Source organism: Leptopilina boulardi, unplaced genomic scaffold, assembly GCF_019393585.1.
Source record: "Leptopilina boulardi isolate dan_hultmark-lab unplaced genomic scaffold, ZJU_Lbou_2.1 LbouV2_55, whole genome shotgun sequence".
Lineage (NCBI taxonomy): Eukaryota > Metazoa > Arthropoda > Insecta > Hymenoptera > Figitidae > Leptopilina > Leptopilina boulardi.
Window position 1 is genome coordinate 2,496,553 of NW_026138000.1, and position 16,677 is coordinate 2,513,229.

The window sequence follows — 16,677 nt, forward strand, 5'->3', positions numbered from 1 at the left end:
AAAATAAAAACAAACATAAATTTATTTATTTACAATTTCCGTGCGATGATCGTAATTTTTTATATTTATTTATTTTTTAAATATAAATTTATTTTTTTTTGAAATAAATTTAAGAAAATTAAAAATCTATTTTTTTAAAATAAAAATTAAAAAAAAAAAACAAAATAATTAATTAAATAATTAATAAAATAATTAAAATAAATAATTAATAATTTATTTTTTTAATTTATTATTTGAAAAAAATTGTTGAAATTGCAATACATTTGAATAAAAGTTGTACTAAGACATAAAAATGAGAAAAAGACCAAAAATAACGTGTAAATGTCCATGATTTAAAATATATATATATATATATATTCCAATATGAGGAAATCATTCAACACCGAGGAATGACGAAAGTAAAGAATAAATTCAAAAAAGACGAAAACAAAAAAAAATATTAAAAAAAAAAAATTATGAAAGAAACTAAGCGCCAATCCGGTTAAAAAAAAAGACATCTATGGACACAGATCTTAGATTTTTTGGCATGTCAACCTATAATCGGGCTTACAAACTAAACACTGACATTCTATATAAAAAAAAAAAAAAAAATAAATAAAATAAAAAAAAAATTACACCCAATATTATTTTTCCAACAAAAGCCAAGTTGGTTTGAATTTTTTTTCGAAAATAAAAAAGAAACTAACGAAAAGTATTTTTCAAGGACGGAAAAAAAAACATAAAACAGAAAAAGGGGAAATAAAATAGTAAAAAAATAAAATTAAACAAAAAAAAAAAAAATTAATAAATAAAATGAAAAGCTTTTTTCCATTATTGGAACGAAATGAAAATAGTAAAAAAAAAAAATTTTTTTTATAAAAGAAAATTAAGAATTTCTTTTTTCTACAACTTGGCCATTGTAAAAAAATCCCTCGTTTAATATTTATATAAAAAAAAGAAAAAAAAATTTTTTTCTGAGAAAAAAAACACAATTAAAAAAAAGTAATAATTAAAAATAATTTACCTCATCAGTGTCGGAGCCAAAAAGTAGAAGATCGAATGGTATTGCAGCAACAAGATCGATGACAAACCAACCTTTCAAATAATGGACGGCTATTTTTCCAGGATGGGAAACAACTTCATCGTTACTGTTAACGAATGTTGTACGAAAATTTATAAGAATGTCCACGATGAATGTGACGTCGACTAAAAAGAAGAAAAACAAATATATTTTAAAATTTTTTTCCAAAAAAAAAAAAAAGAGAAAATAAAATCAATATTAAACAAAAACATTAGTTATAAAATTTGAATTAAAAAAAAAAAAAGAAAAAAAAGTTTTTTTAAAATATTATTAATTTTTGACAATTAATTTAGAAAATAATTGAATTCTAAAAACAATAATTCAAGAATAAAAAATAATAATTCTAAAAATAATAATTGAATTTTGAAAACATTCGAAAAATAATTGAATTTATGAAAATAATTAAATTCTAAAAAGCAATTAAATTTAGAAAATAATTGAATTTTGAAAGAATTTAATTCGAAAAATAATAGAATTTATAAATAAAATTCTAAAAAAAAAAACTATTGAATTTAGAAAATAATTGAATTATAAAAATAATAATTCTATAATAAAAATAATAATTTAAAAATTAATAATTGAATTTTAAAAATAATTAAATTCCAAAAACAATTAAATTGATTTATAAATTCTACAATAATTCTGTAAATGTAAATAATAATTCTAAAAATAATAATTGAATTTTGTAATAATTTAATACGAAAAATAATTGAATTTATAAAATAATTAAATTCTTAAAAAAAAAAAAATAAATAAAACAATTGAATTTAGAAAATAATTGAATTCCAAAAAACAATAATTCAAGAATAAAAATAATAATTCTAAAAATAATAATTGAATTTTAAAAATAATTGAATTCTAATAATATTAAATTTAGAAAATTATAATTAAATTTTAATAATAATTGAATTTAAAACAATAATTTTCAAAATTTCAAAATTAAAATTTAACAAATTTTACTCTTTTATACAAATTTTTAATTAACAAAATTTTTTAGCTACCGAATTTTTCACAAAATTTTTATTTTACACTTCATTTATTTTTACATATAACTTTTTATTATTTACAATAATATTTTGATATAATTGGAATTTTATTTTAACACACAGACAATTCTAATTGAATTGAATTTTATTTAATTCGAATTTTTAAATGATCGAATTTTTCAAATTCATTGATTTCCAAATTCGTACAAATAAAAATTTTGTAATAAATTCGAATCAAATAAAATTCAAATTAAATGTGAATTTTGTAAAAATTAAAAATTCAAAACGCATTATTATGTTCTGAAAATTGTTAGAATTTTCATTTTTATAGATATTCATTTGTCAATAATTATTATTGAGACAAATTTTTATTTGTTTAAATTAGAATTTTACATGAATTTTTCATTTATTAGAAATTAATTGAATTTTAATTGAAATTATTGAAATTAAATGAAAATACTAATTCGAACAAATAAAAATTCAACTTAAAAATAAAATTATTGACAAATGAAATTCTTTAAAATTAATTTTGTCGGGATTTTTAAAAACAATTGAAATTTTTGGAAAAGTTTGGAAAATAATAATTAAATTATTATACTAATTTCTAGTAAAAATTTTTAAAAATTCAATTTTTAACATAAATTGAACTTTAATTTTGAAAAAATAATTGAATTTTTAATAGATTTAAATTGAAAATAATATTTAAAATATAATTGAATTTTTGTGGATTTTTATTGAAATTTTTGAAAAATAATTGAATTTTTTTTTTGGACTTTTTTTTTTGAAAAAATAATTTTTTTTTTTTACCAATTATAATTGAAAATTTGTTTTAAAAAAATTGAATTTTTGAACTTTTATTGAATTTTTGGAAAATATCTAGGAAGTTTTGACCGTTAATAAAAATTTTTGTTATAAATAATTAATTTTGTCAGCTTTGAATTAAATTTTGAAAATAATTTAATTTTTTCGTTTATTTACAAATTTGCATTAAAATTTTTGATGAATTTAAATTAAAATTATGGAATTTAATTGAATTTTTGCCTAATTTTAATTGAGATTTAAAAAAAAAAAAAAAAAAAAAATGTTTTCGACTATTTGTAATTTTGAAAAATAATTTAATCTTTAGGTTTTTATTGAATTTTTGAAAAATAATGGTATTTTTGAATGATAATAAAATATTTTTTTTTGATAAATATTTGAATTTATGACAAATTTGAATCAAAATATTTGAAAATAATTTAATTTTTTTTGTCCGTTTTTTTTTACTATTTTACAAAAAATTTTTGGAAATTGAATTTTTTGCTAAATTGAACTTAAATTCTTTAAAATAATTGAATTTTTGGCCTTTTTTTTCATTGAAATTTGAAAAAAAAAATAAATTTTTTAAAATTATAATCAAAATTTTGAAAAATAATTGAATCTTTGAGTTTTTATAGAATTTTTCGTATAATAATGAAATTTTTGATAAAATAATAAAAAAATTTTTTTTGCGGAAATAATTGAATTTATTGTAGCTTTGATCGAAAATCTGTAAAATATATTTAATTGTCCGTTTTTTACTACTTTGTATTAAAATTTTTCTTTAAATAAAAAAATAAAAAAAAATTGAAAAATTCCATAAAATTAAAATTTTCATAAAAAAATTTAAAAAAATTTGAAAAAAAATTCAATAAAATTAAAATTTTCTTAAAAAAAAAAAAAATAAAGAAATTGAAAAATTCGTTAAAATTAAAATTTCTTTTAAATAAAAAATTTTTTAAAAATTGAAAAAAATTCAATAAAATTAAAAAATTTTCTTGAAAAAAAAAAATAAAGAAGTTGAAAAATTCGTTAAAATTAAAATTTCTTTTAAATAAAAAATTGAAAAAAATTGAAAAAAATTCAATAAAATTAAAAAATTTTCTTTAAAAAAAAAATAAAGAAGTTGAAAAAAATTCGTTAAAATTAAAATTTAAATAAAAAAATTGAAAAAAATTCAATAAAATTATTTTCTTTAAAAAAAAAAAAAAATAAAGAAATTGAAAAATTCGTTAAAATTAAAATTTTCCTAAATAAAAAAATTAAATAAAAAAGGAAAACAAGAAAAATTATCTCACCTATGAGATCAATAATGACAATTGGATCCTCTCCATATTTTTTCGATTTAACTTTACTGTAATCGGATTCAGCGAGTAAAAAAGCAGCAACGTAAGGTGTAAAAATTGCAGTGTACATAACAAGGAGAAGAATAATCCAATCCCAAACGGCTTTAAATGGTGAATAATGTAATACTGTCCATTTGTGTATTCTTGGCGATTGAAGTTTATAATCGGGAAGAACATCAGCACCAAGAGACAGAACCTGTAACAAAAAAAAAAAAAAAAAAAAAAAAAAATGAAACTTACATTAGTTATCTTTACTAAATTATTAATTAATTAATTTATCTATTTTTATAGTTTATTTAATTCGAAAAATTTTTTTCCTAATATAATTTTTTTTTTTTTTTTACAATGAAATTTTTCCTAAAAAAAAAATTTGTCTTCCTACATTATCTCGGTTGCTGACCTGTCTGGCACAAAAGCGTTTTGTATCACTGATAAAACTTTCCGCCATTCAAAAATATTTGTTTTTTTTTTATTGGAAAAATTTTTTTTTAATTTTTATTTTCATTTTTTTTTATATATACACAGAAAAAAAATCTATGTTATTTATTAAAAATTTTTTTTTTGAATTTTAATTTTTATAGAAAGAAACAAATCTTTTTTTTCTATTTATTTATTTTGAGTATAAATTTCCGCAAAAAAAAAAGAAAAAAAAATTAAATTTCGAATAAATAACACAAGTTTCTTTTTCAAAATAAAAAATAAAAAATTTTTTTTATACAAAAATAAAAAAATTAATTTTTTGAAAAATACCAATTTTTGGGCAAAAATAAAAAATTTGTTTTTGAAATAAAAAATTAATTTTCGAAAAATACGAGAATTTTTGGCAAAAATAGAAAATTAATTTTTGAAAAATACGAATTTTTGGCAAAAAATTAATTTTTGAAAGGAATACGAATTTTTGTCAAAAATTCAAAATTAATTTTTGAAGAATACGAATTTTTGGCAAAAAATTAATTTTTGAAAAATACGAATTTTTGGCAAAAAATTAATTTTTGAAAAATACAAATTTTTGGCAAAAAATTAATTTTTGAAAAGAATACGAATTTTTGAAAAGAATACGAATTTTTGGCAAAAAAATTAATTTTTGTAAAATATGAAAATTTTTTTGGTAAAAATAAAAAATTAATTTTTGAAAAATATGAATTTTTTTGGCAGAAATAAATTTTTTTTTTTTTGTATTGAGACAAAAAGCAGAGAGAGAGAGAGAGAGAGAGAGAGAGTTCTGGTCGGCGACTCGATTTACACTGATGCAATGCAGGTTGTAAGCAATAGGGTGGTGTGTATATATAGTTTTCGATGAGTAGGTGCAGGCAACCCCTTCGGCACACCCTTTGCAATATTTCGGGCTATTGCAGTTGGCTTACACTCTACTCGACCCCTATTTTTACACTCTTTTAATAGAACGTGTGTGAGGTACGTTGCCCCCCCCCTCCCCCTTCCCCCCTCTCTCTTTCTCGTCAAGAAATAACAATCTCATCATCAACTATATGTATATATAAAAGTTTTTCGCGTGTCGACAATCGTGAGGTGTGGAAAATTCTAATCTCTCGATTAAACCGTAACATAACCTCAAAATTATAATTTAAAGAATAAATTAATTTTTAGTACCAAAGAAAAAAAAAATTAATTTTCAAAAAAAAAATATATACAATTTTTTAAACGCGTTTTTTATCGAAGTAAATTTGGAAAATTCGAATTTTTTGGAAGTTCGGATTATCAAAAAAAAAAAAAAAAAAAAAAAAAAAAAAAAAAAAAAAAAAAAAAATGGAATTTTTAGAAATTCAAATTATCAAAAAAATGGAATTTTTAGAAATTCGAATTATCAAAAAAAAAATGAATTTTTAGAAATTCGAATTATCAAAAAAAAATGAATTTTTAGAAATTCGAATTATCAAAAAAAATGAATTTTTAGAAATTCGAATAATTCAAATTTCAAATCATTAAAAATCCGAATTATAAAAAATTGAATAATCAGGAAAATATAATTCGGACTTTAATAATATTCGAATTTCTAAAAATTCAATTTTTTTTTGAACAATTCAAATTATAAAGAAACAATTTTTTTTTTAAATTCAAATTTCAAAAAAAAAAAAAATGTAGATTTTTTAGAAAATTCGAATATTATTAAAGTTGGAATTATATTTTCTGATTATTCAAATTTTTGCTAATTCGGATTTTTAATGATTCGAATTTTTGATAATTCGAATTTTGAATTATTCGAATTTCTAAAAAAATTAATTTTTTTTTTTGTAATTCGAACCTTTCGAATTTTTTTGATAATTTGAATATTGAATAATTTGAATTTCGGAAAATTCGATTATTTAAACAATTCAATTCTCTGATAATTTGAATTTTTTTCGTTATTGAAATTTTGAATAATTTAATTTTTCTCTAAATTCAAATTTTAAATAAATTTAAATTTATCAAAAATTCGAAATTTGAATTTCTTAAAAATTCGAATTTTGAATAATTTAAATTTTCGAAAGAATTCGAATTTTAAATAATTTAACATTCGAATAATTCAAATTTTGAATAATTTGAATTTTTTCAAAAATTCCAATTTTTAATCATTCGAATTTTTAATGATTCGAATTTTTGATAATTCGAATTTCTAAAAATTCAATTTTTTTTTGTAATTCGAAACTTTCGAATTTTTTGATAATTTGAATATTAAATAATTTAAATTTTCTAAATATTCAAATTTTTGAATAAATTTAAATTTTTCAAAAATTCGAAATTTGAATACCTTAAAAAATTCAAAATTTGAATTTCTTAAAAATTCGAATTTTGAATAATTTAAATTTTCGAAAAAATTCGAATTTTAAATAATTTAACATTCGAATAATTCAAATTTTGAATAATTTGAATTTCTCAAAAATTACCAATTTTAATAATTCAAATTTTGAATTATTCCAATTTCTATAAATATTTTCAATTTTTTTTTTTGAAATTCGAATATTTTTTTTTTCTTTTGAGAAATTCGTCGCTTTTTTTGAATGATTTAAAAACAAATGGTGCGGAAAATTTCTATATAATGCTGAATCAACTGATTTCAATAAAATTAGCTTTTGTTTAATCTTCTAATCTCGATTAACGCGCATGGTCTGTTTAATCTTCCAATCTCAATATACCATCTTATATATATATATGTATATATAATTCTGTTTAATTTCACAAGAACACTTGCAAATTTAATTCTTCCCTCATTTCCTTGATACCAAAAAATACTATATAAAATTCGAATTTAAATTATAGTCTAATTTTAATTAAAAATTCCAAAAATTTTTACCGAATTCTATTTTTTAATATAATGAGAATTTTAATTTTTACGAATTTTTAACTTGTACAAATTTTTTTTTTTTAATCGAATTTTAATTTTCAAAATTTTATATATCCGAATTTTTATTTGTCCGAATATTCATTTGTTCGAATTTTTATTTGTCCGAATTTTTATTTATAAGATTTTTTATTTAGTTAGAATTTTTATTTGTCCGAATTTTTATTTATAAGTTTTTTTTATTTGTCCGAATATTCATTTGTTCGAATTTTTATTTGTCCGAATTTTTATGTGTACGAATTTTTATTTATACGATTTTTTATTTAGTTCGAATTTTTATTTGTCCGAATTTTTATGTGTACGAATTTTTATTTATACGATTTTTTATTTAGTTCGAATTTTTATTTGTCCGAATTTTTATTTATAATTTTTTTTTATTTGTCCGAATATTCATTTGTTCGAATTTTTATTTGTCCGAATTTTTATGTGTACGAATTTTTATTTATACGATTTTTTATTTAGTTTGAATTTTTATTTGTCCGAATTTTTATGTGTACGAATTTTTATTTATAGGATTTTTTATTTATACGAATTTTTATTTTTACGAATTTCTTTTTATTCGAATTTTTTATTTGTACGAATTTCTATTTAGGTATAAGATTTTTTATTTTTACGAATTTTTATTTGGTTCGAATTTTTATTTGTACAAATTTTTATTAGTTTACGAATTATATTATTTTTATTATTATATGTTAAAATTCTTCACAAAAAAAACGAATTTTCATTTGACCAAAATTGTAAAATGACCGAACAAACATAACCAACAAAAAAAAATAAATTTTTGGCGCCTTTTTTTGAAAAATTCAATTAATCACAATTTATTCTTACATAATTGTAATAATTTGATGATTATAAATTATATATTTTTATCATTATTATTATTATTATTATCATTATTATTATATATTATAATAATTATAATATAAAAATTATAATAAACAAAACAAGAACAAAATAATAATAAAAAAATAATTTCTGATTGTTCGATTTTTTGAAAGTCGCGCCAAATTTTTTTTTGTAGGTTATGTTTTATTAACGGTCATTTTTTGTAATTTCGGTCAAATTAAAAATCTTGTCCGTTTTAGGAAAAATTCTATCAATAATAATAATAATAATAATAATAATAATAATAATAATAATATAATTCGTGGCAATTAAAAATTAAAATAAAAAATTTTGCAATTAATTTAAAAATTTTATAATTTTAAAAATTTATTTTTCTAAAAAAAAAAAAAAAATACGTCTATATAAATGTATTTTGCTTGATACAAGTAAAAATTTGAGACATACAATTTAAAAATCGTCAAATACCGGATACAACATATATATATATATATATATATATATATATATATATATATATATATATATGTATATATAAATGTTTTATTCATGAATTATTTGGTGCCTGGTAGAGGCGCCTTCAAGAAATCGTGACTACGATCCATGACCTGTATAATTCTCGTTCCAATAACCTACAGACATGAAAAGGGTTTTTGAACGAAAAAAGATGAAAAAAAAAATAATAACCCAATTTTTAAACTTTTAATTTTCAAGTCGAAAACAAAAGAAAATTAATTAAAATTTTCTTTTAAATCATTAAAATATTATTTTTTTTATCCAATATAATTAAATATAAAAAAAATTTTTTTTTAATAAATTTTGGATTAAAATAATAATATATAATTTAAATTTTATAGGTTATGTTTATGATACTTTGAAGCAAAACAATTATAGGTTATGTTTATAATTATAATAATTAATAATTAATAATCAATAATAATAATAATAATAATAGTAATAATATTAGTAAAAATATAATAATAATAATAATAATAATAAAAATACAAAAAATCGAAAGAATAATAATTTTTATTATTATTATAATTACTATTATTATTATAAATATTAATAATTAATAATAAATTATTATTTTAATGAAAAAAAAAAAAATTGAAAAATATATTTATTTTAAATATTAAAAAAATTTTAGACGTTTGAGAATTTGTATTTTTTTTTTTTTTTTCATGAATCTTGAGTGCAATTTTCTAGATACACACGTAGAGTGAAAAAAAAAAGTTTTCAGGGTGTGAAATACGGTCGATAAATTAAAGTAGGGATAACTTGTTGCCGGAGGCGTTGAACCCACTCAACGATATATTTTTCTATACTAAAAAAAAAACCCAATATTTTTTTGTGTTTAGAATATGAATTTCGAATTTTTAGATTCAAATTAAATATTTTATTTATTTAATTTTTATTTCAAACTATCATAAACATAACGTACAATTTTTTTTATTTTTTTTATATATAATGAAGAACAAAAACTATTATTAAATATAACCTCTATAATTTTTTTTAATGAAAGTAAAACGATCATAAACATAACCTAAAAATTTCTTCATCAATTAAAAAATCATTATAAACATAATTTAAAATTTCTTATTTTTGTAAATAAAACGAATATATAAACATAACCTATGATTTTTTTTTTATTATCAATGGTAAAACTATCATAAACATAACCTATAATATTTTAATTAGAGTAAAACGATTATAAACAAAAATCTATAAATTTTTAGGTTATGTCTATAAGGGATTTTTTTTTGCTAACATAACATATATAGCAAAAAAAGTGTACAGCCTAAAAAATTGTAGGTTATGTTTATGATTTATTAAGCGGAAGTTTTAATAAAAACTAACATGAACATAACCTACAATTTAGTAAAAAAAAAGAATAAAATTTTTCATAAACATAACCTATAAATTTTTAACTGTGATGTATATAAAACTATCATAAACATAACCTATAATTTTTTCAACTAAAGTAGAAAACAATCATAAACATAACCTAGAATTTTTTAATTATAGTAAGAATATTATAAAGCTAACCTTTAACATTTTAAACAAGATAAACTGAAGATAAACATAATCTATAATATTTTAATTAAGGTACAAAACTATACTAAACATAACCTAGAACTGTTTAATCAGAGTAAAACTATTATAAACATAACCTAGAACTCTTTAATTAGAGTAAAACGATCATGAACATAACCCACAATTTTGTAAAAAAAAGAATAAAATTATTATAAACATAACCTATAATTTTTCAACTAAAGTAGAAAACAATCATAAACATAACCTAGAATTTTTTAATTATAGTAAGAATATTATAAAGCTAACCTTTAACATTTTAAACAAAGTAAACTGAAGATAAACATAACCTATAATATTTTAATTAAGGTACAAAACTATCCTAAACATAACCTAGAACTGTTTAATTAGAATAAAAAGACAATAAACATAACCTATAATATTTTTAATAAAAATAAAAGTATGATAAACATAACCTACAATTTTTTATTAAAGAGAAAACAAACACAAACATAACCTATAATATTTTAATTAAGGTAAATCGTTCATGAACATAACCTAGAACTCTTTAATCATAATAAATCGATCATAAATATAACCTTCAATATTTTAAATAAAAATAAAAGTATGATAAACATAACCTACAATTTCTTATTAAGGCTTAAGCACAACTGCTTCGCAAACGTGAAATTCGTTCGCGAATACCGTTCGCGAACGAATCGAACATAACCTTATTTAATGCATTTTTCCATTAATTGAGGTTATGTTCGATTCGTTCGCGAACTAATTTTTACGTTCGCGAACCTATTGTGCGTTGGCCTTTAAAGAGAAAACAAACACAAACATAACCTATAATATTTTAATTAAGGTAAATCGCTCATGAACATAACCTAGAATTTTTTAATCATAGTAAATCGATCATAAACATAAACTATGATTCTTATAATTTTTAATCTTTTTCATAAGTTTGTAGGTTATGTTTATAATACTTTTATGTTTTTATAAAAAAAAATTTTAGGTTACGTTAATGATTGTTTTATAGCTTGATTATAAAAAAAATTATAGGTTATGTTTGTGATATTTTAAAACTTTTATTAAAAAAAATTATAGGTTATGTTTATAATTTTCCAAAGTGAATGGATTTTTTTTTTTTTTTTTTGATTAGCAATTTTTTGAAGACAGTATATAAAATTGTAATTCAATTGAATTACACGAGTTGCATTCAATTTAAGTTCACTCATCTAGAAAAAATGGCGGAATGAGCATGGAATGGAGGAAATGAGACATGGATGGTGGCTTATCGGACAAGTGCTTGTCCATTCAACTGAATCGAATTGAGAACAATATATAGAGAGAGAGAGAGCTATAAACGTCTACATGATCTGATTCAATTGGACACCTGCTAGCTTTTATATTCTCTAATTTTTCCCTCTTCAATCAAAAAAAAATTCTATTAAATTATTTTCATTTGTTCAAAAAAAAAAGAAAAAAAAAAAAAAATACTACTTTTATTATTTACTTAGAAAAAAAATTGCTATATTGATAAACAAATATAATTTTCAATAAAAAAAAATTGTAGGTTATGTTCATGATACTTTTATTTTAATTAAAATATTCTAGGTTATGTTTATAATTTTTACCTTCGTTTCAAAATTTACAGATTATGTTTATAGTTTTACATTCAGTAACAAAAAAATTTTAGGTTATGTTTATAATACATTTATTTTCATTAAAAAAAATTCTAGCTTATGTTTACGATACTTTTAATTTGTTTAAAAAATAATTAATTAGAAAAAAAATACTAGGTTATTTTTTATAATCGTTTTAAATTAATTTAAAAATTTTAGTAACTTTTATTTTAATTAAAAAATTACAGGTTATGTTTGTGATCATTTTACCTTCTATAAAAAATTATAGGTTATGTTTATGATACTTTTTCTTGATTTAATTAAAAATACTCTAAGTTATGTTTATGATAGTTTTAGGCTTTCTTTACAAATTTTATAGGTTATGTTTATGTTAGTATTATGCTTTGTATACAAATATTATAGGTTATGTTTATGTTGGTTTTGAAATTCACTAAAAAAAAATTGTAGGTTATGTTTATCATCATTTTACCTTCTATAAAAAATTATAGGTTATGTTTATGATACTTTTTCTTGATTTGATTAAAAATAATTTAAATTATGTTTATGATAGTTTTAGGCTTTCCTTACAAAAATTTACACGTTATTTTTATGATAGTTTCATATTATGATGAAAAAATTCCCCTTATACAATTATAAATATAACCTATAAATTGTTAATTTCCGTCCAAAATGGGCTTTCTATATTAGCACAAGCATTGTAGACACAGACTAAAAAAAATTATAGGTTATGTTTACGACAGTAAAACAATTCAAAAGTTCTAAATTATATTTATCATAATTTTAACCTTTTTTTTAGAAAGTTATAGGTTATGTTTATGATACTTTTATTTTGTTTAAAAAATAATTAATTAAAAAAAATACTAGGTTATGTTTAATAATCGTTTTAAATTAATTTAAAAATTTTAGTAACTTTTATATTTTAATTAAAAAATTACAGGTTATGTTTGTGATCGTTTTGAACTTGATTCAAAAAAAAAAAAAAAAAAATTCTAGGTTATATTTGCGATATTTTTAGGCTTGCATTACAAATTTATAGGTTATGTTTATGTTAGTATTATGCTTTGTCAAAAATTATAGGTTATGTTTATGTTAGTTTTGAAATTCACTAAAAAAAAATTGTAGGTTATGTTTATCATCATTTTACTTTCTATAAAAAATTATAAGTTATGTTTATGATACTTTTTCTTACTTTGATTAAAAAAAAAATTATAGGTTATGTTTATGATACTTTTTCTTACTTTGATTAAAAAAAAATTATAGGTTATGTTTATGATACTTTTTCTTACTTTGAATAAAAAAAAAAAAAAAATGCTACGTTATTGTTATAAGAGTTTTTTTTTGGCTTTAATTACAAATTTTATAGTTATTATAGGTTATGTTTGTAATCGATTTACATTGTTTAAAATTTTATAGGTTATGTTTTTTGATATGTTTTGTAGTAAAAATAAATTTAGTAAAAAAAAATAATAATAAAAATTCTAAATATATTAAAAATTTAAAATAATAATAATAATAATAATAATAATAATAATAATAATAATAATAATAATAATTGTATTAATAATAATAAGGGAAAAAGCCATGGAATACAAACATCGATTACCGTCGACAAGACTGATTGGAATGCCTTTTTATTTTTTCCTTTAGTGAGATAGGGACTTGCTCCTGGTGCTGGCATTTTTACAATAAATGCAAAAGTCATTCCGAATTTGTCACACCTTTTTTTTTTTGGGGAAAAAAAAAACAATTTTTTTCCCCCCCTCCCTTCCTCACTGTTTCTATTTAATAAAAATTCATTAAAACTATATAATTAACACTTTTTTTTTTCTTACATTTCAGAATAAACAAAAAAAAAAATTACGAAAAATTAAAAAAAAAAAATAACGTGATTATATTGCAGAATTTTTTTTTTTTTTTTTTTTTTTTTTTTTTTTTTTTTTTTTTTCATATAGCAACTCTTCTACTCTCACGAGTCGCGCGGTTAAAACTAAATCTAAATGAGAGAAGCTTTCGTTTATATCGCAAGAAAATTGGTGGATGCTGTGTGTGCTTGATGTGCTTTTGCTTACTTTTCAAAAAACATCCGCTCTAATATATTGAGAGAGAATTAACCGGCGCGACGTGTGTGACAACGCAATAATAAGCGCTTCACATTTTCCATTTAGTTTTTTTTTTTTTTTTTTTTGTTTTTTTTTTTATATATATTGTATATGAGTAATGCAATATCACCCACGTTATTATTATTTTTTTTTTTTATTTTCTTTTTATTATTTGTTTTTTTAACTGGAATGAAATTTTGCAATTCAGTCATAAAAAAAAAAATACTAAATAATTTTTTTTTTTTATTTCACAATTATTTTATTATTATTATTATTGTTGTTATTATTATTTTTAATATTATATTATTGCTATTATTATTATTATAATTTTTAATATAATATTATTATTATTATTATTATTATTATTATTATTATTATTATTATTATTGTTATTATTATTATTATTATTATTATTATTAACGGTAATTTTCAAAAAAAAAGTTTTCCAGGTCATACGATATTTTTATATGTACCAATATACAAACAGTATATATATATATATATATATATATATATATATTTCTATATTTATTTTCTGATTAAATTTTCCTGAAGACATGAATTTTCAATCAATATGTGATTTTGCAATTTCCATTTTGAGAATAATAAAATCCATAGGGAAATGTCAATCCTTGTACATTGTTCTGAATAATTCAAGGCATATACTCAACGCTGCCTGTCAATAATTATTTATTTATTCACTGTACGATGATAATAATAACATTATCTATTTTAGAAAATAAAAAATTTTCTTCTCCTTTTTTTTTTTTTAATTAAAAAAAAAATTATACTATATTTATAAATATATTTTTTTTTCGTACAAAAGAAATTATATGAAATTATTTAATTATAATTATTTTTATCAAAAAAAAAAAAAAAAAAAAAAAAAAAATATTTATAGAAAAAAAAATTTTTATATATATATATATATATTTATAATTATATAATGAATGATAATTATAATGATAATTCTGCAATAAATGAATATTGTTTAAAGGAAAAAAAAATAAAAATTTACGAAAAAAAAGTGCATAATTGTTATGGAATGACCCAAAAAAAAAAAAAAAAAAAATCCAAAAATAAAAAATCGGTTATAATTTTGAGAGAAATTAATGGATTTTTATAAAACTTGGTAATTATATATTTTTTTTTTTTGCAATGAATAATAATGTTTACAGGCGAAAAAATACAAATTTAGAAAAAAAAAACGATAATTGTTACGGAATGACCCAAAAAAAAAAAAAAAAAAAAAAAAAAAAAAAAAAAAAAAAAAAAAAAAAAAACCCCCGAAAAATTGTTATAAATTCTACGAATTGTTATAAAACTTTGTAATAATGTTCTTTGGAATAAATTACATTCTACAAAAGGTAAAAAAAATTACGAATTTACAAAAAAAAGGCATAATTATTACGGAATGACCCCAAAAAAAATCCAAAAATAAAAAACCGGTTATAATTTTGAGAGAAATTAATGGATTTTTATAAAACTTGGTAATAATATTCTTTGCAATGGATAATATCCTTTATAGGCGAAAAAATACAAAATTAGAAATAGAAGCGTTTAATTATTACGGAATGACCCCAAAAAAAAATCCAAAAAACACTTATAACTTTGAGAGAAATTAACGGATCGTTATAAAACTTAGTAGTTGTGTTCTTTGCAATAAATAGTATCGTTTATAGGCGAAAAAAAAATACAAATTTACAAAAAAAGTAAATAATTATTATGGAATGACTCAAAAAAAAAAAAAAAAAAATTCAAAAAACAGTTCTAAATTTGAGAGAAATTAACGGATTCTTATGAAACTTAATAATTATATTCTTAGCAATGAATTACATCATTTAAAGTCGTCAAAATACTAATTTTAGAAAAAAAGCACATAATTATTACGGAATGTCCCAAAAAAAAATTTTTTTTAAAACAATTATAAAAAGTAACATAACTTACGTATTGTTAAAAAATAACTAGGTTAATGTGTTCTTTGCAATGAATCGCATCATTTATAGGCGAGAAAAATACAAATTTATAAAAAAAAATGGCAAAATTATTATGGAATGACCTCTAAAAAAATCCAAAAAACAGTTATAACTTCTATAGAAATTAACAGATTCTTATGAAACTTGGTAATTATGTTATTTTTGCAATAAATAATACTTTTTAGAGTCGAAAAAATACAAAATTTAGAAAAAAAGAGCAAAATTATTATGGAATGACCCAAAAAAAAAAAAAAAAAAATTGAAAAAACGGTTTTAACTAATAAAATTAACGGATCAATATGAATCTTAGTAACTTACCAAGTTTCATTAGAATCTGTTAATTTCTTTCAAAGTTATAACCGTTTTTTTGGATTTTTTTGGGGTCATTCCGTAACAAATATGCACTTCTTATAAAATTTTGTATTTTTTTGGTATTTAAAGGATGTACTTTATTGCAAAGAACAAAATTACTAAGTTTCATACAGATCCGTTAATTTCTGTTGAAGTTATTATCGTTTTTTTGAATTTTTTTGGGGTCATTCCATAATA

General features: G+C 18.7%; 1 protein-coding gene across 7 annotated transcripts in view; it reads right to left on the reverse strand.

Annotated features, from left to right (window-relative positions):
• Positions 1-16,677, reverse strand: part of LOC127290162 (potassium voltage-gated channel subfamily H member 2) — a 145,221-nt gene that overhangs the window by 29,266 nt on the left and 99,278 nt on the right. For all 7 annotated transcript variants that reach the window (XM_051318585.1, XM_051318582.1, XM_051318583.1 and 4 more), the window contains 2 exons: positions 4,143-4,386; positions 1,004-1,185 (listed from right to left, as the gene is read on the reverse strand). In XM_051318585.1, the coding sequence (XP_051174542.1) occupies positions 1,004-1,185; positions 4,143-4,386 (426 nt within the window). The remainder of the gene's footprint in view (positions 1-1,003; positions 1,186-4,142; positions 4,387-16,677) is intronic.